The following is a 25,719-nucleotide window of genomic DNA, read 5'->3' as shown; positions in this document are numbered from 1 at the left end:
CCGTGCCAAGAAGGGTCAGAGCAGTATATTCAAAATTATGGAGGGCATACTAAGTACTAGAATATTATACATTTGTTGAATTAAATCTAGGGTGTACTCATTTCTGCAATTCTTAATTTAAACAAAATTGGCTAATTTACTTATTTTATGGCTATTAATGACATATATTTCTGTATATGTTTAATACATTTTAGTTTTGCCATCTTTGCATGAATTTTATTAGTGATCATAAAGAAAATGCATCTTTTGTATTTGTTCAGAGGGGGTGTACTCATTTATGCTGTGCACTGTATATGTAATCGTAATTTGCCATACTATTAAAATATCTTTTATGCAGTTGACTATTTTGGTAATAAGGTTTACAATTTAAACATTAGTTAACAATGCTAACAATGAACAAAACATTTGTTACAGTATTTATTCATCTTTGTTAGTCAGCTGTTCATAATTTGTTCATGTTAGTTCACAGTGCATTAACTAATGTTAACAAACACAACTTTTCATTTTAATAATGTATTAGTAGGTTTTTAAATTAACATTAATTTAGATTAATAAATGCTGTAAAAGTATTGTTCACTCTTAATTCATGTTAACTAAAGTAGTTAAATAATATTAACTAATGAAACGTATTAAGTGATACCACTACACTGTAAAAAATAAATCCGTAAAATAACGGAAAAAGTACTGGCAGCTCATTACCTGGACATTATTCAGTAATTTTACAGGCATTTCTATTAACTCTAAAACATAACTCAATGAAGTGCAAAATTCTAAATAATGGTAAAACACCTGTAAAAAAATTAAATATGGAAAATTACGTTAAATTAATACAGTACATTGTGCCCTGTTTTTATGGATTTTTTGTGTGTGTGAATTATTTATTGTTTGCTAGTAGTATTGCTACTCTAACTGCCTTTTTACCAAAAGCTATAGCTGAACTACTTTAAATTACGAGCAGCTTGTTCCATTTCAGTCAGGATGCTGCCCAGGAGCACCCTGCCTTTTTAGACAGTTGACAGCAGGGCAGCTTACTTGGTTGTGAAACAGAGCTACTGTGAGCGTCTTTTAAACTAAATTTCAGTCTCACTGCCTCCAGCCTACTCACTGCCTGTGTGGACACCAGACTAGGAGCATGTGAGCTCGGATTTACAAAAGCTTCTACTGTAGTCTTTTATGCATGTACAAAATTATCATCTGGGCATTTTTAAATCACAGAGATAGATCACAGGGTGCAGCACAATATCTTTTTAATTACATGTTTAATGTGCGTGAGAGTGTGTTTGTTCATGTACCCAGGTGCAGCTCTTTGAGATGGATGTGATATGTTGGATATGGGCCTTCTTTAGGGAAATTGTCCTCATTAACCATGTTAAGCGGAGAAATGAGAACACTTTACACTGGGAGGGAAGAGTCTCCTGGGTCCCCCACACATATACCACCCATCTCACCTGCCTCTACGCATCATTACAAGGCCACCCCACCCCCGTCATTCTATTTTGTAGCGCTCTCTCTCTTTCTATTCCTCTTTTTCTTTGTCTTTTTCTGCTGTCCTCCCACAGCCAGGCAGCCCAATGAAAACAAAGGGATCAATGTAGCTAGAAAACAATTACATTTAACTTCCATTTCAATCCCAAGGCATGCTGCAGCACAGATGAATCTCTGCCTTAAATGCCTCTGTCTCGCCACCTCCCACTGCCTTGCTGACTCCATCCATTCTCTGCAGCCACATCCGGCCGGCCCAGGCCTTATATCTCGCACTGCATTACTGCAGCACACTTAAGGACTTCCTTTCATTTCAGAAAGGAAGTTATCAAATGATGCAAGAAGCAAACATATCGAATGATGTGGATGATGTTTCATTGATGTCTTCCGATTGTTTTGCTGAGGTGATCAGCCGTGTAGATATTTTCAGAGGAGATTATAATAAGATTTCAAGACTAAAGCCCTGGATACACTGCAAGATTTTAGCAGTCCTATAAGATCATTACAAATCACACTGTGCGACATGGATCTATTAAACTTGGGTACGACATGCATGTAGACTGTACGATGATGACGCCTCTTGACTCGTAGGCTACGATGCAAGTTTCTATAGAATAAAATGTCATCAGCATGTGCAAGTGGTAAACAAAAAGACCATGTTGAATCACACTTTGGCAGTTGTAGATTTTATGTGTGCTGAAAAAAAGGAAGCGACAAAAGAAGGGAAAAGAGCTTGAGGTAAGCAGTTTTAAATTTTAGCGCCATGTCACGTTGATTTCATATCGCATTTTCATTGGCTGGTCATTAGACGTAGGTCGAAGCAGCAGATACACTGTGCAATGATCATGCTGAATTTCTGACACTGTCAGAAAATGATCGTAGGCTATCTTTGGTCGCAAGACCGGAAAAACGTCCGTCTCTGAACCTCTCTCACTGTACGACATAGGACCACCGATTAATAGCCACGATCACAGAAATTGCCACGGTTGTTTCACGATGGCAGTCTTTCATCTGGGACAGCCAAAAATCGTGCGGTGTGTGCCGGGCTTAAAGCAAAGCACACTGTGAGTTACTTTCTCAATGAGTGTGGCTACATTCTGGTATGTAACAGCTACTTTTATGATTTATTCAATTCCCGTTTGATAAAATCATGTCCCATCCTACCTTTTTCTTTCATATACATGCATAATTAACAGCTGCTCAAAGATGTTAGTTTCCAAGATGGCTACTGAGTGTACTGGCTTGCCTAAAATGAACAGTTGACCAAAACGTGACCGTTCTGTCATTTACTCACCTCACGTCATTCAAAACCCGTACGACCTTTTTTGCATGGAACACACATTTTTTTTTTCTGTTTCAATGCAGTAACAATGAATGGATCAATTAAAATGAAGCTTTCTAAAATCATAAAGAATGCAAAATCACCATAAAAATATGTTAATAATGGTCCATATGATTTGTGAGCTCTATTCTAAGTCTTCTGAAATCATACTATAGATTTATGTGGCAAAATCAGATTCTTAAACAAACCATTCTGAAAGGTTTTTACACTGAATCAACAGATTGACTGAACAGATTGGACTGAAAAGAAGATATGAGTTGCTACGTCTTGCATAAACTCTCATGAACACACCAGTGAGAGCCAGGACAGATGTCAGGATTTAACATACATAATAGAAGCCACTTTAACCACTTTTAGGGACCGTTCACACAGAACACGTTTTTCCATTCCACTGCGCTACTTTTCCATAATTTTTTCTTTGTAAACACACGCTAGACGGATGTTTAACTATTGCGCTCGTGGTGTTCTAAAAATGCGGCACTCAGTTCAACTTTTTTTTTAACTTCAAGGTTTTATTTTTTTTATACATCACCATAAGATACATATACAAAACTATACCATACATTGCTGGATACAAAAACAAGACAAATAAACAGATCTAGATTCTACACCCCCCCCCCAAAAAAAAAAAAAAAAAACACTAAACTGTAAACTTATTGCTTAAATGCAATTCACTAAATGGCTAATTTATCCACACCTTTGATTATATGCAGTATTTCATGTTTCAAGTTCATCTGTCCAGGAACTTTAGAAGAGGGCTCCATATTTTTTCAAAAGCAGTCATTTTGTTTCTAAGTGAGGCAGTCATTTTCTCAAGTATTAATGTGTCTATTAATAGATTTGAACCATTGGGTAATAGATATATTTGTTCTAACATTCCAGTTTAATAGTATTACTTTTCTTGCTAATATGGATGAGGTAAATCAGTTATGGACAAAAGCCTAGTCAGTAAAATCAGTTCGACTTTTTAAAAAACGCATCTCAAGACCAAGTTTTTTCCCCATTCCACTGCCCGCATCTTGCATTTTTCAAAGCCAAAACGAATTCTGTGTGTACTTTTTGTCCGTTTGGATATTGACCATCTTAGCTTTCATTTTATTGAAAAGAGTGGCCATGATGTTCTGCAAAAATCCACCTTTTGTACAATAGAAGCCATAATGTACAGGTTTGGAATTACATGAAGTAATATAAAGTTTTCATTTTTGGGTGAACTATTTCTTTAAAGGAACTTTGACTAAACAAGTCTGGTCAAAGAGCTTGAAAAAACTCTGATATAGATCTTGAGTGGTTGCCGATGTTGTGCATTTCACTTTCAAAAGTCTAACTCAAAAGAACGACATCCCACACTATTCACTGCAGACAGGTCTGTGTGAAGGTATATGTTTGTTCTGGTTAGGTAACTCCCCTGCGCTGAACTCTCTGTGCTGAGCTGAGTTTGATCCTCCCTTGCTGTGACCTGGTCATGCACAAATCAATGCAATGTGCTCCGTGTGCAGCCCTCTTCTTCACACCAGAATGCTGCTTTTGAGTTTATGTAAGCTAGGACAGGCATCCATCTGCCCACACATGTCCTCTCTCACTCTGGGGACTCAGGCCTTTACAGTGAACACACAGTGGGAGTGAAGTGCCAACCATTTTTTTTTTTTATCTCTATGGTTGTTAAATTGTATTCTATGTTCTAATATTCAACTCTAGTAATAAAGCTTGTGAATAAAAGGTCTGAAAGAGTAGACATGCTAATTTTAGTTGAATTTGTGCGGTTCTGACAGCTCACCTTTATCCAGGACATTTGTTGATGCTCTGTACACTTAATTCTGTCAGCTTATATGAATTTATGACAGACTGGTCATTTAATATAGAACAGCTTTTCCCAACCGAACTATTCAGCAATAGGTAGATTTTGTTATTTAATTTTTTTTTTTATTAATATTGTGTGAATTAATATATATATAAAAAAAAAAAAAAATATATATATATATATATATATATATATATATATATATATATATATATATATATATATATATATATAATATTTATATATAATATTTATATATAATAAATATTTATTGATATATATTTTTTTTATTTAAATCCCCCAAAAAATATGACACTGGCATAATGGCTGCTGAAAATTCTGCTTCACCATAACAGGAATAAATTCCATTTTAAACAAATTAAAATAGAAAACATTTATTTTAAATTGTCTAAATATGTCACAATATTTCTGTTTTTTGTTTTTTTGGACAAAATAAATGCAGCCTTGATGAAGACAAGAGATGTCTTTCAAAAACAAGAAAAAAATATTTGTAAAGTCTTTTTGTATAGTTACATTAACACATTCTACTAATTTATAAAGAAAGCAAAACAAACTGTATAAATTGTTTAGATGAATATGTATATGTAGCCTATATAAAGACATCCAGACAAAGGTAGTACATGTCTTTTCTCAATTAATGATGCTATAGGCCTATTGAAGTCCAGTGCAATGAAACATTTACCAGTTTCTTTTTTTCTTCTTTTGGTCAGTGAAGGGCTTCTTGAGACTTACTGATGGGGCTGTGGGGATACATAAGACAAAAAAGGTCCTAGAATATGCATGTCAGTCAAAAACCATGAAAAGAATATTCACCTCATAATCCTGTACAGAAATCACTTTATTGAGTGGGAAACCTGTTCACTGCAGCATTAAGGTGAACACTAAATTATTAAAGCCATTTAAATAGTCAGGAGACAAGAGAAAATAAGAAAAGCATGTACATTCTTTTAAAATACACTGTCTGAGATGTTCTGGGCAGTCAAAGTCACGGTCACAAAGTGCCTGGATTGTAATTTCAGGAATTCTGATAAATGTAACTTTAAATGTTAATGTGATGCTGCTCAGGGAAGAAACTAGGACGTGGCTGCTTTGCAGTCAGTCGACGAGACCCTTTTCTCGTTAACGAGGTAACAGCATTCCTTAGGGAGTGTGAATGTGACGGAGACAAGGTCCCCTGTAAAGCACGCTGCCCTGCACTAATTACACTTTAATTAGAGGAAAAACCCAAAGTTACAGTGTGTAACTTTAGTGCTCGAGATCTAAGCTAAGATCAGGCTTGTCATAGTCAGGATGTACTCTCGTTGCTTCCTCTGTGGAGAGAACTTCAAGTAGTTTTGCAGTGTGATTTGGGACAGAAGTTGGCAGTTTGTTTGAGAAATTAGCTCATCTATGATGGAGTCTTGCTGTGTTTGTTGTGGAAGAGGTTGGTCCTTTGCAGGGCAACAGAAATATTGACAGTTCCATTTCTTGCTCCAGTCAGGCATATTCACACTTAAGTCCCACTACAGCTACAGCAGAGTCAGCAACAAACATACTGATTTGAGTGGCAGCGTTAACCGCGAGCCGATGTTCGTAAAGCAGATTTATGTCTAATCTGAAAATGAGATTTGCAGAAAGGTAAAACTACTAAATATGCAGAGCAGCAGCTGAAAAAAGCACATGTTAGAGGGATAGTTCTTCTAAAAACATATTTTGATGAACGTTGGATTTGATTGTATAGACAAAAAGACATTTTTCAAAACATATCTTTTTTGTGTTCCACAAAACAAAACAAAAGAGACTCCTTTTATCCTCACATATGCCTTTGACATTGTTTGCATACCGACAGTAGTTTTTGTTTCTACATCAAAACCATTCATAAGGAAATCTTCTTGAAAGCATCGATAAGTTACATCAAGATTCAGTATGTCACAACTAGTCTCACTTTCAGACGGCACGTCCTCAGACCGCCCACAGTCTGTTCACTGACCATCTGACTGATACATATTGCTCAAAAAACTGGAAAGCACTGGCAAGCTCCAATCTGATTGACACTCAAGTTGTGGGAGTGCAAGCATGCAGGGTTATTTATCAGTCTGCCTGGAAACAAAGTCATGTTTACGGTTACTAGGTTGATAAAAGTGCTTTTGATAATTAAATAATCACTGGATTTGCCTATGTTGGTCAGGTTAATGGCATCAAATAAAAAAAAAAAAATGTATATTCAGAGTTGTGTTATAGTTTTAAGTAATAATATCAAGTAAAATATACAGTGGGTACGGAAAGTATTCAGACCCCCTTAAATTTTTCATTCTTTGTTATATTGTCCTGTCCCTGCAGCTGAAAAACACCCCCACAGCATGATGCTGCCACCACCATGCTTCACTGTTGGGACTGTATTGGACAGGTGATGAGCAGTGCCTGATTTTCTCCACATATACCGCTTAGAATTAAGGCCAAAAAGTTCTATCTTGGTCTCATCAGACCAGAGAATCTTATTTCTCACCATCTTGGCAAACTCCATGCGGGCTTTCATGTGTCTTGCACTGAGGAGAGGCTTCCGTAGGGCTGCAGTGATGGTTGACTTTCTACAACTTTCTCCCATCTCCCGACTGCATCTCTGGAGCTCAGCCACAGTGATCTTTGGGTTCTTCTTTACCTCTCTCACCAAGGCTCTTCTCCCCCGATAGCTCAGTTTGGCCGGCCAGCTCTAAGAAAGGTTCTGGTCGTCCCAAACCTCTTCCATTTAAGGATTATGGAAGCCACTGTGCTCTTAGGAACCTTAAGTGCAGCAGAAATTTTTTTGTAACCTTGGCCAGATCTGTGTCTTGCCACAATTCTGTCTCTGAGCTCTTCAGGCTGTTCCTTTGACCTCATGATTCTCATTTGCTCTGACATGCACTGTGAGCTGTAAGGTCTTATATAGACAGGTGTCCAATCAGTATAATCAAACACAGCTGGACTCAAATGAAGGTGTAGAACCATCTCAAGGATGATCAGAAGAAATGGACAGCACCTGAGTTAAATATATGAGTGTCACAGCCAAGGGTCTGAATACTTAGGACCATGTGATATTTCAGTTTTTCTTTTTTAATAAATCTGCAAAAATGTCAACAATTCTTGTGTTTTTCTGTCAATATGGGGTGCTGTGTGTACATTAATGAGGAAAAAAAATTAACTTAAATGATTTTAGCAAATGGCTGCAATATAACAAAGTGAAAAATTTAAGGGGGTCTGAATACTTTCCGTACCCACTGTATATAAAGTAGATGTACAACTAAATATTCTGCAGTGTTTTTTGAGTTAAACTGTACAAAAATTCTGATAATTTCTGCTATTCTTAGTGTCTCTACAAACATTTAACTACATCCTTTTCATGCCAGTTTGTTATTGCGGTATAGTCTATTTCAGAAAGAAACTCTTATCTACGGCCATAATTTCCCAAAATTCACCATCACTTGAGAGAACTCTATGGCAGATTGCTGGAGTTTGGAAGAAGTTTGGAAATAGTGGAGATATTTTATAGAGTGGGAGTTTGAACCGTATATTTGTGTTATCTTCTATGTGTGTGTGCTTGTTTGTACATATTCGAGTGGGTGTTTTAGCAGTTGGAGTATCGCTCCTCTTTGAACTCGCAGTGATACTGACTCAGGATTGACTCACAGTATATAGAGAATAGAGTATCACAGCTTTGAATCAATAAAATGCATAGAAAATAGAAAAAAATGCTATTGACTTTTCTATTTATATAATATTATCTATAATATAAGACATTCTATTAAATATGAATAGCATGTGGGAAAGCTTGGAGAAAGGAAGGAAGACACTAAAGGGAACAAAAAAACAACAGTGCTGGGCTATTCTCTTCAGCTGTGGCCAAGTTGATCAGTCATGCTGTTTTATACCCTGTATGTTATTCTTGATTTCTCAGATCTGGCCTCGGTACAAATGAATCCAATCTAATCAGTTAATTAGGTCAGTACTCACTTAATGCATAATGTACAAAAGGGCGCAGTGTTGTGGCTTTGTAGTGGCAATTAAAGGTTCAGAGACTGTCAGTTATGGGATAAAACAGCATTTTATTTGGTACTGCAATCAATTATGAAGTCAACCAGGCTTCTGCCATCATAAGTGGATTATTCAAAGCTAGATTTGACAGTGTTGTGGTTGTGTAATTCCGTTCACTAAGCAGGGCTCGAATCTGGCATTTTAAACATTGTGACAGCACTCAATCTGTAGCAGCCATTCTCAGAGTCCAGATTCATGGTGGGCGTTAGAACAGAGGTGTCAAATGAGAGCGCTTTCATCCCTGGCTGAGTCCTTCCCTGAAATTTCAGTCAATGTGTTTTGCCTTCCATAAGCTTGTACTTCAAATTGCTTACACTTGGTTGTATTGAGACTGACCGTCTGTGTAAACCTTAAAGTTTGCTTAGACTTCCTAGACCATACATTGTGACTGTTTAAAGGGATAGTTCGCCCAAAAGTGAAAATTAGATCATTATTTACTAACCCTCATGTCATATTCTGCTATTTTTTCTGTAACAAAAACTATTTTCTATATTTGATTAACTTTTAATTTAACCCCATTGACCTCCATATTTTTTTTTTTTTTTTTTCTTTCATACTATGGAAGTCAGTGAGGCCCAACAACTGTTTGTTACCGATATTCTTCAAAATATCTTCTTTTGTGTTCAGCAGAAGAAAGAAATTCATACAGGTTTGGAACAAGTTGAGGGTGAATAATGATGACAGAATTTAATTTTTTGGGTGAACTATCCCTTTAAGGAGTAGGAAATAAGGGTGAACTATCCCTTTAAGGAGTAGGAAATAAACAATTTCAATATAAGAAAATTTTAAGTTGGTTTGAGGCCATTTTGCAAAAATAAATAAACAAATCTCACAAGGGAGCAGAATCTGCGTAATAGCGCCCCCTACCATATAACAGTGAAAACATGGATTGCTAGTGTTACGGTTTAACTGATGGCCGTGTGACTTTACGCTAGTCGTGAACGGTCGGCCGCAGATTCATCAATTTTAAAAAAACTGCACAATGTTCATTGCAATTAAACATTCTTACTACATGATGTTGGTATTTTTGTAAAGATAAAACATAAGTGATGTCATTACATGGAATGACGTTTACACGGAATTAAGTTTTTTTCACAAAAAAGTCATCCTTGTTATGGGATTCGACCTCATCCATCAAAATACAATCAATGCAGCATTGGCATGTCCTGTCAAGTTGAGCTATTTTACCACCACAATTAACGAGCAGATCCTGATCTTTAAGCTTTTCTGATGTTTCATGATGCCAATGTGCCCATGTTAACTTGTGCCGCACATGCTCACTCTGATAGCCTCATCTGAATACATTGTATGACACTTAGTGACATGTTCTTGTCAAAACACTGCTCCCCCAAATATTGTGCAACCTGATACTCTTCATCACTCAGTATTTCAACGAACAAACAAATGACCTAAATAAATAAGCCCCTTTAGTAAGCTGAATTAGTCACACTCATAACACATACTCATTCTTGCAATAGCAAACAATGCACGATTTCAAATCATGTTTCTGAATCAAAGATATTACAGTAATACTGGCTACAGTTGCCATATTGGAAAATACATTACCTCACTTGTGTAAATTACATAAAATGTATAATGTTTGTAACAGTATCTACCCAGTGTGTTATCAAAAGTTGTGATAAAGATATCACATGGCCATGGGTTTTTGTGCTAGAAAAGAATATGCTGTCAATACAGTAAATGTTCCCACTGAACCATAATGTATACTCTAGTTGACCTTTTAAATGAAGTATAAGTTATGGCACTTTGGTAGTCTTTACCAGGGTAAGGATAGTATCACATGGTATTCTGTAATGTAAAATGTGTGTATTTTAATGGTTATCCTACCTGGTCTGGTCCTTCTGATGGATCTTGGATTAATCTAATGGTTACACTGTTATTGATGGTTTCCTGTGTTCACAGACTCCCTCTCTCTACTGTAACAAGATTTTTTTTTATATTTGCAAAACCAGTTCTATAGAATCTATATAGAAATCTATAGATGTACTGATAAGATTAATTAACTATTCAAATCAGGTGGATTAAATGATAGACGCATGTATTAAATTAAAGTAAGCATTATGAAAGGTAGATGAAACACTTATGTGTAGTGAAAAGGATACTTTGTGATGTTGTGTTTTATACTAATATTGAAAATTGAGCATGCTGTGAAAAAACTGTAATAACTCAGCTCAATGGAGGACTTATTTATTTAGGTCATTTATTTGTTCGCACAATATTTGGGGGAGCAGCATTTTGATGAGAACGTCACTATGTGTCATAGAATGTTTTCAGATGAGGCTATCAGCGTGGGGGCGTGAGGCACAAGTTAACATGGACACATTGGCATTAAAGGATTAGTTCACTTTAAAATGAAAATTACCCCAAGATTTACTCACCCTCAAGCCATCCTAGATGTATCGGAGAAAAATTAATAAATATCCTGACGCGTCCAAGCTTTATAATGGCAGTGAACGGTACCAACGAGTGTGAAGTTCAAGAAAGTGCATCCATCCATCATAAACGTACTCCACACGGCTCCATGGGGTTCATAAAGGCATTCTGAAGTGAAGCGATGCGTTTGTTTAAGAAAAATATCTATATTTAACAAGTTAAGGGGCCCTATTTTAACGATCTAAACGCAAAGTGTAAAGCGCACGGCGCAGGTGCACTCAGGGCGTGTCCAAATCCACTTTTGCTATTTTAACGACGGAAAAACGGTCCGTGCGCGGGGGCGCATTTTTAAAATGGGTTGTCCCTATTCTCTTAATGAGTAATGGGCGTAACATTCAATAAACCAATCAGAGAGTCATCTCCCATTCCCTTTAAGAGCAAGATGCGCTCGCGCCATGGCGGATTGCTATTTACATGGCGTACACGCGATGAGTCAGTATATGTGTGTGTATTGGCACGATTGTTCAATTAATTAGCCAATTTCGTTCATCATTATAAGTAGTAATAGGCTGAATTGAAAATAGGTAGCCTAATTCTAATACACACAATGACTATTCATCATTACATTTTTATATTTATGTAGCCTACACAATAATATTCTTTTACACTGTAATCCTTTTGTTTTTAATATTTGGCATGTTTGTGTGATGCGCATCCCTGTGTGTAATAAACAAAGTCAACGCGCACTGTGGACTCGCCCAGAGGCGCAGTTTCTACCAACGCGCTCTAACAAAAAAATATTGCGCCATTGACTTTAGACTTTAGACCAGGTTTGAGTTGGTCTATGGCGCAGTCTATTTTCAGCTCCTTAAAATAGCAATGCGCCGGTGTTACAATATATTCGGTTCCTGAAATATTCTGTTCCACTGGGTGGCGCTTACACGAATATTCATGATATCCTCCTTTTGTGGGCGTGTCCTTGAGACAACGCGCAAGCGAATGGAACTGAAAATATTAGTACATGCTCCTCAAATCGCATCGGTTTAATGGATTATTTCGAAAAGGTAATAAAATATTCAATGTTAGTCAACAGTTCACATGTTCAAAGTAATACATAGTTTGTAATATGATAAATCGTCTGAGCTATTTTGCCTGATTGAGTACAGGCATTCAGATAAACAGAAGGATACAGCAGAGCAAACATGAGCGAATAACCTTGTTTTACACTGATGTGTTTTCTGTTTTAGTGTTTTTATTTGTGAGGCTTTAAAAAGTTTTTGAATAGTTTGATAGTTTGCTTCCTTCGTTGTCATTCTGTGACTATACAGGCTACTGCATAGTGTTGACAACTTGAAATAAACCTCTACAAATGTATCTGTGACCTAATAAAAAGTATATAAGCTATAGCCTGGTGTGAATATACTGTGTCATCCTTAATTTCTCGATTATTTGGATATTTTCAGTGTTTATCACCACAGTAAGGCTACCCTTATCAACTCTAAACTACAAATATTTCCAATTTTCTCATATTTTACTGGATATCATGACAAATTATCATTAAAGTCAAACAAGTAAATGCACACTTGATGTTATTTGTCACATATTTTTGTTGCAAAGCAACAACAAAATTTTTCAAAAAATTTGAGTTTTTCACTTTCAGCAATTTTTTTTTCCCCAGCAAATTTCTTAAAGTATTTGTACAAACAAAAAGATTCAACAACTGAGACATAAACTGAACAAATTTCACAGACATTTGATGAACGGAGTATTTGAAAGTCTGAAGTGGCACCAGCTGCTTTAGAGCATCTCATCCTCAGCACCAGATTTGCAGATGTTACTCCAATCTTCCACCAAGGCATTTCACATTCTCAAACATGTCTGGGGGGACTTATGGTTACATGTGGTTTGGCACTGAAAGACTTATGGTTACATGTGGTTTGGCACTGGAAGGACAATCAGCTGTCCTTCTGTCTCCCTTTACCACTGTCTCAGGCATCTTACATTACGGACATTGCAGTTTATTGCTCTGTTCACACCTGCAGTCATCTTGTCTCCTGCAGCAGGACTAAGGCACATTCACGTTCAGAGACCCTGGGCATCTTTATTCTGCTGTTTTTCAGAGTTAGTAAAAAGGTCTCTTTAGTGTTCTAAGTTATTGTAACTGATGACCTATACTGTAGGTGCATGTGCAATAATTGGAAAAAAAAACATGACAAACATTGTTAAAACCCTTTCTAAAGATCTGTAAAGCTCATTTGGATTGTAATTATCTTTAAAATATTATCCTGAAAATTGACTTTTCTTTTTTGGTGTTTTTTAAAACAAATCATATAAATACTAATTTCATTAAATGTTATAACAAGTACAGTAGTAATTGCTATGAATGTAACTCAAATTGAAAAGACATTCAAAACAATATGTGAAAAGAAGAAATGCTAAATGTGAGGTTCTGAGGTAAATATTAAAACGGCCTTGGCATTCGGGAACAGCCTTCATTATGTCTGGATCACACACTGCCAGAGCTACCCAATTGTTTATTTATACCCTTTATTTTTTCTGTGCATTTGTGCTGTATTACCTCACAGAAATAAATGATATTATTATTATCAGAATTATTTTATTTGACTGCTTTTTAAATTGTCTTAAATCAGGTAGGCCTACATAAGGTTGTTTGAGTGGCCTATGTGTTATTTGACACATTTCAGGGTTTTGTGCTGCAATATCCTGCCTTGTCAAACTTTAAATATAATGAAACTAAACTATAATTTTCTATCATAATTATAATATTTTGAACAAAAATAACATTCTTTAAGTAGCTGCTGGCATGAAGACTGTAATCAAAACTAAGTTCCAAAGGTATATTCCAAAGGAATATTTTATTACCTTTTCGAAATAATCCATTAAACCGATGCGATTTGAGAATCGTGTACTAATATTTTCAGTTCCATTCGCTTGCGCGTTGTCTCAGGACACGCCCACAACAGGAGGATATCATGAATATTCACGTAAGCGCCACCCAGTGGAACAGAATATTTCAGGAACCGAATATATTGTAACACCGGCAATGCGCCTGAACACACCTCTTTTTTAGACCAGCACGCCCATGGGCGCACTAACTGGCGCAAATGCATTTACTAATTTAAGGACGTGGCGCTGAACGGGAAAACGCGAACGGCGCCGGACGCAAACTAGCAAACACACTTGCGCTGCGCCTTGCGTCGCATTGCGCCGGGTGTATTATAGGGCCCATAAAGTAAAATATCCAGCTTCCGCCTTCCGTATTCAACTTAAGAAGAAAATGTAACGCCTCTCGTAGTTCAAAACACTTACGCTACGTCCTACACTTTCTGTATTCGTTTTTTTTTTTTTTTTTTTTTGGCGGTCTGGTGAAAGCTAGATATTTTACTTCATAACTTGTTGAATATGGATATTTTTCTTACACAAACGCATCGCTTCACTTCAAAAGGCCTTTATTAAGCCCCTGGAGCCGTGTGAGTACGTTTATGATGGATGGATGCACTTTCTTGAGCTTCATACTCGTTGGTCCTGTTCACTGCCATTATAAAGCTTGGATGCATCAGGTTATTTATTAATATTACTCCGAATGTGTTCATCAGAAAGAAGAAAGTCATATACACCTAGGATGGCTTGAGGGTGAGTAAAGCTTGGGGTTAATTTCATTTTAAAGTGAACTAATTCTTTAGGAAACATTAGGCTTAAACCAAAGTTGTGTTGATTGTATGTTGATGGATGAGTTCGAATCCCATAACAAGGATGACTTTAAGCTTTTTTTGTGTGTGTGTAAAACGTACTTCTGCCGTTTCAGTTAATGACATCACCTGTTTTATCTTTACAATGATACCAACATCATGCAGTAAGAAAGCTTAAAGGGATAGTTCACCCAAAAATGAAAATTTGATGTTTATCTGCTTACCCCCAGGGCATCCAAGATGTAGGTGACTTTTTTTCTTCAGTCGAACGCAAATTATGATTTTTAACTGCAACCGCTGCCCTCTGTCAGTCAAATAATAGCAGTGGATAGGAACTTCAACTATAACAGTAAATAAAACTTGCTTAGACAAATCCAAATTAAACCCTGCGGCTCGTGACGACACATTAATGTCTTAAGACACGAAACGATCGGTTTGTGTGAGAAACCGAACAGTATTTATATCATTTTTTACCTTTAATACACCACTATGTCCAACTCCGTTCAGCTTCCGGTGTGTGAGGTCTGATCGCGCTCTGACAACGGAAGTGTTGTCTCGCGCTCATTGAAGTATATGGGCGAGACATCACTTCCGTCGTCAGAACGCGTTTTTTGACCTCACTAACAGGAAGCTGAACGGAGTTGGACATAGTGGTGTTTTAGAGGTAAAAAATGATATAAATACTGTTCGGTTTCTCACACAAACCGATCGTTTCGTGTCTTAAGACATCAATGTGTCGTCACGAGCCGCAGGGTTTAATTTGGATTTGTCTAAGCAAGTTTTATTTACTGTTATAGTTGAAGTTCCTATCCACTGCTATTATTTGACTGACAGATGGCAGCGGTTGCAGTTAAAAATCATAATTTGCGTTCGACTGAAGAAACAAATTCACCTACATCTTGGATGCACTGGGGGTAAGCAGATAAACATCAAATTTTCATTTTTGGGTGAACTATCCCTTTAATTCTAATGAACACTTTGCACAGGTTTTTCAAATTGACAAATCTGCGGCCCATAAAGTCACAACTTAACACGTTCACCAGTTAAAGGTCCCGTTTTTCGTGGTTTTTTGAAGCTTTGATTGTGTTTATAGTGTGCAATATAACATGTGTTCATGTTTCATATGTAAAAAAACAGTATTTTTCACATAATTTACTTATCTGTATACCGCTGTTTCCACTGTCATAAAAACGGGTTGATGACTTCCTTGTTCTATGAAGTCCCTCCCTCAGAAATACGTAACGAGTTCTGATTGTGCCAGCGGTTCCTGTGTTGTGATTCGACAGCTCTGAGCGCACCGTGCCCGGAAAAGTCACGCCTCTTACCATAACGTGGAGATGCACCAGTGCCCAAGGAAGTCGACCGGAAGTTGAAGTCGGCCGGGTGCCGCCATCTTGTAGCAGAACTTCACTTGCGTTAGCATCCCCATTGACTCCCATTCATTTTGGCGTCACTTTGACAGTGAATAACTTTACATCTGAGGCGTTTAAAGACTCCATTTGTCCATTATTTATTTCTAAAGATACACAACAATGTATAAAGGGCTCCATTACCTTCTATGTTACATTATGGCCCCGTAGATACAGTTTTTGTAAAAATAGGCTAACGATTGCGTCATAACCACTCGACTCTCTGTCGCACAGTAAAGAAATTACCGCACAGACAGGAGGAGAAGCTCGCAGGCAATAGTATGCATTAACTTAATATGGCGTACTGGCGTTACATTTTAAAATACTATACAAAATAATTAATCAGAATACTTACTCCTGCTCACTCACGCCAAAGAACTCCCCGCTCAAGCTCGCCGTCTCTGCAAGATTAACGATGGCAGTTTGGACGCACAGCTACTAGAAGATTTACATCTGTCAGACAGGTTGCTGACGTCATCAAGCTTAGTTTGAGTCTGCGCGTCAGAAACGGAAGTGCTAAAAATCGCTAAAAATGGGCTTCACTTGTCTCAATTGAGTTCCAATGGGGTCGCTGTGTCCATTTCTTTTACTGTCTATGAGATGCACGCGCTCAGTGTTATTGTAAACATGTCTTTAATTTTACCCTATCAATTTGAGCCGGAATCAGACCCGGTAATTGGACTGCGGGATGAAAATAACAGCGTTTCGACGACATGGCGACAAACACACTCTACAAACGCAACTCTTGTGTATTCCTGTGGGCGGAGGTTAGTCAAAAAACTGTTTTAGTGACGTCATTAAAGAAGGAAGTAGAGGGATGTAGTCCAAACTGGCTGTTCGATGTAGGCGACTTCTGTTAAATAAAATATCTCGCTTGGCATTGAACTTTGAGCTTTAAAATTTTACAGATTTTATTTATACTCTAACAACAACATTACACACTAACTAAAGTTTGAAACATGGGATCACGAAGAACGGGACCTTTAAACTGTAACACTGGAAGAACTCATCAATGGTGGGGAAGCTTTGTGTCATAAATGACAGAAAAAAATCTCATCAATGGCGGGGAAAGGGTTAATGTTACTTAAATATTTTTAATAAATTAAATATTTTCTATACAGGTATTACCACTGTGCTGACCATGACCACCATCAACACCCACCTGAGAGAAACGCTTCCGAAGATCCCATATGTCAAAGCTATAGACATGTATCTGATGGGCTGCTTCGTCTTTGTCTTCTTGGCTCTGCTGGAATATGCTTTTGTCAACTACATTTTCTTTGGACGAGGGCCTCAGATGCAAAAGAAATTGGCTGAGAAAGCCGAGAAAGCCAATAACGAACGCAACAAGTATGACGGCAACAAGGTAAAAGTCATTTTTATGTGTTTCAATGCCAGTGTGAAGAATGACTGTTTTGTTTGCTAAAGAATTTAATGTTAGATTTTTTTTTTCTTTCCTTTTTTTAATAAAAGGTTGTGTTATGGTAGTCCTAGGGGAAACAGTACAAAGGCATGAGCGAAACTGGAAAAAAAACTAGAATGTGAAGTTTCTAAGTAACTGTAATAAAGTTTATGAAAAAGTTCCATTCAAAAAGCAATGCATTTCTTACCATACAGAATTAAGTAACAATGCAACATCATTAGCTGATAACACTGCAATATTAAAAGAAAATAACATTTGTGAAATCCCTTAAAATGCTCTGGACAAATAGGGGTAATGCAACACTGGTTGCCAACTGGTAAAATTAAATGAACCAAAACTTTCAAATAATACTTAACATGGAAAAAATTAAGCAGCAACACTTTTGCTAAGCTATAAGCCGTTTCCATGTTAGACTTCCTCTAGTTGTACAGTGTTCTTTCCTACTTTGACACCTGGAAAATGCTGCACTAATTTCACTTTATTTATTTCAATTATTTACTCACTCCCAGTCCTGATGAATGTCAGTATTCCTCCTGCAAATGTTTAACCCTGGAATATTGTGTCAGAAATATGGCCACTGACATTTGCGTGTGAATAGTTGTGCAACAACAACAATGTCCTGAAATATGTGTCATTTTTCCTTGAATCAAAAGACAAATTCCAGACTCAAGTTGAGATTTTTGAGGTTAAAGCATTTGTGCTGAAGCTCAGATGGAGGACAAACTCTTGTTTGTGCTTTTCTGACCAGTCTGTTCAAGAGGGAGGCAACTGCAAGCCATCATCTGTTAAACAGTCCAATCAGGTACAAGGCCACCATCACTCACGAGGGGTGAGTGTGTGTATTGCTGGCTGTTTTTTGTTAACGTTTGTAAGCTTCGTCCTGAAATCATCCTAGCAACAGTTTCCCTCTCATTTAGTGCAAAACAGTGTTTCTCAACTGGCGGGTCGACGGTCTGTTTCACATAGGCTTATATTAACTTTTAAAGGGGAGGAGAAAATGCTTCCCATATGTTTTATTATTAATGCTCAAGGCTGAGTGTTCAATCAGACTCTGTTATATTAATCACTTGGCAGAAGATAGCTAGATTAAATAGATCTGTCTTCTTACTGTAGAGCATGAAACCATAAATATTTTTTACTATTGTCATTTTTGCATTATTTGCATCAGTTCATGTAATACTAATAAATTACAATGTTTGATTTTAGAGACATTTAATTTTGTACAAAATGTTAGGACTTTGTTGAGTCGCTACTTGATGTCCAGTGTAAAATCTGGGTCTTGATTCAAAACCAGTTGAGAACCACTGAAAACACGAGTTTTTTTTTTGTGCCATCTCGCCTTTTTTTTCTTTCTCCATATGTAATGGTGTGATTTCTGATCCAGTTGAAATGTCAGCCAGATTACCATGAAATCCACTTGTCATGTCCTTCGTTCAGTTGTACATTCGGGTTCAGTACACATAACACAACAATATAGCATACTCAAGTTCTATTGCTGTTCTCTCATTTGCCCCATCACAAACACTGATCAAGATTATGAAGTGAGCTTGAGCTGTAATATTTTTGCAAGAATGTATTTCTGAATTATTTATTACTGCAGAGACTCAGAGGTTGCAGTAAATAAACAATATATCATGGAGGGACCTCCTCTTGAGAAATAACCTGAGCTTGTTGTTCAACAAAATAGCAATTACTTCTGTCATTTAGCGATGGGAGTTTTTTTTTTTTGCTTGTTTCATACTGTTATTTTAATTAATTTGTTTGATAATAAAAAAGGTTCAGTGTTTTTTTTTTTTTTTTTTTTTTTTTTTCTCAAAGTGTTTGAGTGAAATAACTCCTTACACGTCATGTTACATATTCTAGGTTTTTGTTTGTATGTTTGTTTGTTTGTTGTTGTTTTATTTTCAGTTATTGAAATCAGCTTGGGTGTGTATTGTAGTAAATGTGTGTTTATTTCCTTTTGCTGTTCCACTTTAATTGTGTTCTGTGTATGCACCATATAATAAACAAACTTCTTTTTATTGATAAAAATAGGAATGCTTTTTTAGGACTCCCACATGTCGCCTATAGGTTACATTAAAATATCACACCTTATAGATGAGAACTTCAGCTTCCTAATATGATTCTTGTAAGCTTAACAACTCCCAACTTGTTCTTATTTACAGTACCGATTCAGCTCATTAACAAAACAGCTATTTATATCCTAAATATGATTTGACATTACAATTGTACAACCTAATTATACAGAATATTACTTTGTGGCTTGTTTAGAGCATCTCATTGTCATTATTGCAATGATAAATTAGCATGTTGATGTTTTGTAGTACCATAGATTATGAAACGAGTGCTGTTCAATTCTGTATGGTGTTCTGGAGAGCAGCACTTCAGCAGTAATTAACGTCTGTGTCATGTGTCTATGGCTGTGCTTTACATACCATTATTATTTTCTTGTGAGCATTCCAATGTCGTGGATATATATAATGTAACTGAATAATCTTAAATCTTATTTTCAAATGACGACTAAATGACTGATAAAACATGGCCACATAAATCTAGTTGTCGTTCATTTTTGTGCAAAGAACTGTTTTGAAGAATATGGCACACTTGACTCTTTGCATTGAAAGCTCTTTCATTCTCTATGTATGTCATGTGAACACCTCCATTGTATCTTGTCTAACTGCCTAACTGACCACTCTTCAAAATCCCCACTTTTCAAAAACACCTCCCTTTTCCCTTTTCCCTTTTTTGTCTTTGATAATGTTTTTGGGGTTTTATTGTGTAATTGCCTTTTTAATTTCACTGTTTATAGTTTTTTTTTTTCTTAACCCTGTAAAGTCTGAAATATGAAATAATAGTCTGTAAAAAAATCTGTAACACTTTACAGTATGGTTTTATTAGTTAACATTGGTTAACTACTTTAGTTAACATGAATTAAGAATGAACAATACTTCTGCAGCATTTAATAATCTCTGTAGCTCTTTATTTTACAGTCCTGTTTCGCATGAACATACTATGTACTTATTGTGATTATGACAATAACTACGCACTAACCCTGAACCGACCCCAAAACCTAACTTGACTTAACCCATGTAATTTCCTTACACTCAGTACTTTTGTGGATAAGTACACTGTAAGTTCATTGAAAGTGCACATACTGTAAAATAAAGTGCAACCTTAATCTCAGTTTCAACATTTACTAATACATTTTTTTAAAATTAAAAGTCACATTTGTTAACATTAGGGGCTTTCTCACTGAATAGTTCTAGGAACTCAGTTATAGGAACTAGCCATTAGGATAGTTCCCCGGGAACTAATTTCTCCCCCGGGCCATGTTCCTGGCTGCATTCGCACCGGCAGTAAGAACTCTGAAGCAACTTTTTAAAAGTGCTGGTGTTTGACATGCATTTGACCAATCAACATACACTTACGTCACTGATAGTTCCTATAGTGCTGGTTTAGACCCTACTCTGAAGTAGGAGCTAATTTAGTTCCCCTCAAAAGGAGTTCCTAGAACTAAAATCATTCATAGTTCCTGCGGTGTGAACACGCCAATATCCGAGTACTTCCGCCAATAGTTCTAGGAACTACGAAAAGGTTCCACCGGTGCAAAAGCCCCAATTATTTAATGCACTGTGAACTAACATAAACAAACAATGAACGACTGTATTTTTCTTAACTAACATTAACAAATAAATACTGTAGCAAATGTGTTGCTCCTTGTGAGTTTGTTAATACATTACCTTAAAGGGATAGTTCACCCAAAAATGAAAATTTCGCATCCAAGATGTAGGCGACTTTGTTTCTTCAGTAGAACACAAATTATGATTTTTAACTCCAGCCGTTGCCGTCTGTCAGTCAAATAATGGGAGTGAATGGGAACTCTACTCTGCTTATGAGACATCACTGCCGTTGTCAGAGCGCAATCAGACCTCACTAAGCGAATGCTGAACGCAGTTGGACATAGTGGTGTATTAGAGGTAAAAAATGATGTAAAATACTGTTTGGTTTCTTGCACAAACCGATCATTTCGTGTCTTAGGACATCAATGTGTCGTCACAAGCCACAGGGTTTAATTTGGATTTGGACTGGTCATTTTTTTCAACTCTTACTGATAGAGTTCCCATTCACTCGCGTTATTTGTCTGACAGACATCAACGGTTGCAGTTAAAAATCATCATTTGTGTTCTACTGAAGAAACAAAATCACCTACATCTTGGATGCGCTGGGGGTAAGCAGATAAACATCAAATTTTCATTTTTGGGTGAACTATCCCTTTAACTAGTGTTAATAAATTGTAAATTGATTGTAAAGTGTTACCGAAAATCAAAATCCTTTTTAAATGGAACAGTTATGAACTTATATATATGTGTGTGTGTGTGTGTGTGTGTTGGGTGTGTGTGAGTGTAATAGTAGGCTTTTTAGAGATAAAGAAAACTATGGTAACCAGGATTGTCTCTGCTTGCAGGTGGATTCCCAGGGAAATATCCTTTTGACCACCCTGGAGATCCACAATGAGGTGGCTGGGAACGAGATCACTACCAGCGTCAGCGAAGCCCGGAACTCCACTTCAATGGTATTTGATAACTCAGGGATCCAGTATCGTAAACAGAGCACAACGCGGCCAGAGGGCCGCATGGACAGGAATGCGCAGTCGAAGAAACCGCGGCTACGCAGACGCTCTTCCCAGCTCAAAATCAAAATCCCTGACCTCACAGACGTGAACGCCATCGATCGATGGTCACGGATAATATTTCCCGCAGCTTTCTCTCTTTTCAATTTGATCTACTGGCTGTATTATGTGAATTAGGCTTCAGACGTCAATGGGGTTTTTTTGCCCCTTCACAATTTTTTCATGTTGCCAAGTGGAAAATTAGACTTTTTTCTTTTTTCTTTTTCTTTTTTGCTCTGACGTACTTAAGGGACGTACTTACGCGCCATATAAATCAAGGTTTTTCTACATTTGAACCCTTGTGATGTTGCGAAGGGTTCCGATGGAATACCACCTGCACTAAAACGGGCCGTCTCATCGTATGCCCAAGCTCACATACAGTACATATGTACTCAAAAAAAAAACATTTCCATGCACATACACACAAAACCAGTTTTCTAAAGACTATCTCTGTACATACGTTGCAATTTTTGAAGCCACAGGACTTCCGCATGATGCACTCAGAGCTGTCTTTAATTTGTACATGTTGATATGTTATTACGTTTGAAAGATGCTAATTGCAAATGTTTCATGCCAATAAATCTTTATTGTCGGAGTGTAGGTGATTAATATTAAAAGGAAGATTATATTGTTGTGGAAATGCAATATAACAAGGTTGTTGGTCAAATCACGTCTTCGGTTTCAGAGCTTGCTACGTAAACATCAGCTGTACTAAACATTGCCGTTATGATCTAATTTAGACAAAGTTTGTATATAATCATGTTATGATATGCTTTTGGAACGTGATTTCCATCCGCCTTGGGTTGATATGATTATACGCCACTTTTTGCAATCATCATGTAGAGTGCTTCAGTACATGTAAGATAAGATAATAATTGTACACTTATCTCATTTCAAGGTTATCAAAAAATGAGGAAAAGGAATAAAAAACACTGCAAATGTGGAATATTTAAATCAGGGCCTGCAAAGGATTTCCATGATGCCATCATGAACATCAAACATGAGTAGACAGACAATCCTAACATTGTGTTTTGCTTTTTGTTAGTAGATGTGTAGCAATTACTGTATGATTTTCAAGTGAGAGTGGGTTTGGGTGTTTTATTACCCTCCATTTTTTAAAGAATGCCTGAGTCATTTCCATCATCATTGTAGGCCTTATGTTAACATCATATGGCCCATTTACAACACATCACTTTATTTTATTTTATTTCCAGTTAGGGTTATTTATAGACAAGCTCCTAACGCATTTGAGGGAATCGTATGTTGGCATCAATACACAACTTGTCTCAGGTTCTCTTCCAACATGAAAATGGTCCGTATTTTTCTGATTGCCGGTATACACATCATATTTGTTGTGATTAATTTGTATTATATCCTTGTGTACAGCAACAATGATTACATAGCAGATTTAGTCAGCATGATATTGTTTGCATTTAGAGATTCTACACTGGTTGTATCTGATTTTGTTTTGGCAGATTTCTTTACCACCGGTCATATGCACTTACTCTATTTCAGGGGCCGAAAACTGCTGTCTGGTTAGAGAGTAACGTTGTATACTCATGCTTGCAAACCATCTAAATATATTTATGAATCTCTTTAAAATATCCCGTATGTTGTTGACATGTCACTTCAACAGGTTGCTTTGCAGTTGCATTGTGTCAGTAGATGCTCATTAATTCTTTAATTACTTTTCTTCCCTCTTCTATTGTATGTTGTAAATATATAACCCATAATCCACATGTGTGACCCATTTCTTTATTTTTTTTTCTAATATTCACTTTTGAGGTTTTATTCTGTACAGTCCACCTCACAAATGACCAGATCTCTATTTATGAAATGTTTAAATGATTAGATAAATGAGGGGTGAATGTCCAGAGGATAATATGAGGAAATGGAATAAATTTTACTCTTTCAAGTAATTGGTTTTGCCTTATTTCAAATTCTAATGAGGTGTTTTTAATATATTTTAATTATTGTCATTATCAACATCATGCATAATTTGATCTGCTCCATCATTTCAAGTCGTTTGACCTAGAAACACATTTTGAATTGCATGCACTAAATAAGAAGGAAAGTACAGTGCTCTTTTTTTTTAAATATAGTATATATTTAAACAATAATACGTTTAAGATTTTAGCGATATGCTCTTCTCTAGAGTTAATTTTTAACTATAACTGCTAGCTATGGACATTTGAATGACTTTCCCGAGGTAACGTCAGATGTTCACAAGCTGTTTTATTGATGTTTTTTCGGAGTGGGAACACTGGGTGATTACAAAATGGATCATACATTTCAGTAAGTTGTACTCTATCCCTCAACAAACCTTCTGATGTTCATTCATAGCTTTTTTCACGCTATAACTAGAAAAGAGGACAAAATTACTGCCATGCGTGATCAGTGATACCGTTTAAATGGAACGCATTGAAGAGTGTTTAAATGACATTTATTGTTTGGATTTAGTAATAAAATAGAAATTGATAACTGAAACTTAGTTTTATTACACGTAACTTAAAACGCAGTCAATCAAATTAAATTGTTTGCTTAAAGTCACGTTCGCGCACAGTAGGGAATGCCATGATATAGCAGCCCAAACCATCACTGATCCACCCCCGTGCTTCACTCTGGGCAGCAACAGTCCAGGTGTTAAGCTTCTTTGGGGCTTCACCACACTGTAACTCCCACGGATGTGGGAAAGACATTGAAGGTGGACTCATCAGAGAACAATACATGTTTCACATTGTCCATAGCCCAAAATTTGCACTGTTGGCACCAATTGAAACCGACAGTTGACATTGGCACGAGTGACCAAAGGTTTAGATATAGCAGCCCGACCATAAATATTGACTCTGTGGAGCTCCTGACAAACAGTTTTAGTGGAAACAAGAAAGTCGCATTTAATTCTGCAGTGAGTTGGGCAGCTGTGGTCTTATGTTTTTTGGATACAGTCCGAGTTAGTACCTGGACATCCCTTTCAGTCCGCTTCCTCTTGTATCTACAGTTACTCCTGTTGAATGTGGTTTGTCCTATATGGTGGTGTGCTGACATTACCCTGGGTACCATAACTACTGATGCAAGATGTGCACCAACAATTTGTCCTCTTTTGAACTCTGATATGTCTCCCATTGTGTTGTGTGGATTGTAATATTTTATGTACAACTCTGCTAATTAAACCTTTACACTCTGATCTTACTGATGGAATGTAAAACCAGTGAAGATTGGCCACCAGGCCACACATACATATGCGTGAAACCTCCAACAGAATATTGGCCAGTGTTTCAGTTTTATTGTCCAATCCCTATCTATTAATCATAATAATCACAACAGAATTTATCAGGTGTTTAGGGAGGGCATATTGGACAAGCTTGGATAAAGTTGGCAAATCCTGAGCCCAACACTCCATCATGCATCCAATTTAATAGTAATG

General features: G+C 36.8%; 1 protein-coding gene across 6 annotated transcripts in view; it reads left to right on the top strand.

Moving 5' to 3' along the window:
- The window catches only part of gabrb3 (gamma-aminobutyric acid type A receptor subunit beta3), an 89,940-nt gene extending 65,726 nt beyond the window's left edge, over positions 1-24,214 (top strand). For 3 of the 6 annotated variants that reach the window (XM_048199218.1, XM_048199217.1, XM_048199214.1), the window contains 3 exons: positions 17,325-17,569; positions 18,375-18,455; positions 22,092-24,214. In XM_048199218.1, coding sequence (XP_048055175.1) covers positions 17,325-17,569; positions 18,375-18,455; positions 22,092-22,433 — 668 coding nt within the window. In that variant the 3' untranslated portion in view covers positions 22,434-24,214. The remainder of the gene's footprint in view (positions 1-17,324; positions 17,570-18,374; positions 18,456-22,091) is intronic. The other 3 variants (XM_048199215.1, XM_048199216.1, XM_048199213.1) reach the window with 2 other exon arrangements.
- Positions 24,215-25,719: the final 1,505 nt, after the last annotated feature.

Source organism: Megalobrama amblycephala, linkage group LG8 (assembly GCF_018812025.1).
Source record: "Megalobrama amblycephala isolate DHTTF-2021 linkage group LG8, ASM1881202v1, whole genome shotgun sequence".
NCBI classification, from domain to species: Eukaryota; Metazoa; Chordata; class Actinopteri; order Cypriniformes; family Xenocyprididae; genus Megalobrama; species Megalobrama amblycephala.
Note: the sequence above shows the minus strand (reverse complement) of the source record. Positions and strands in the feature narration are given on the sequence as shown.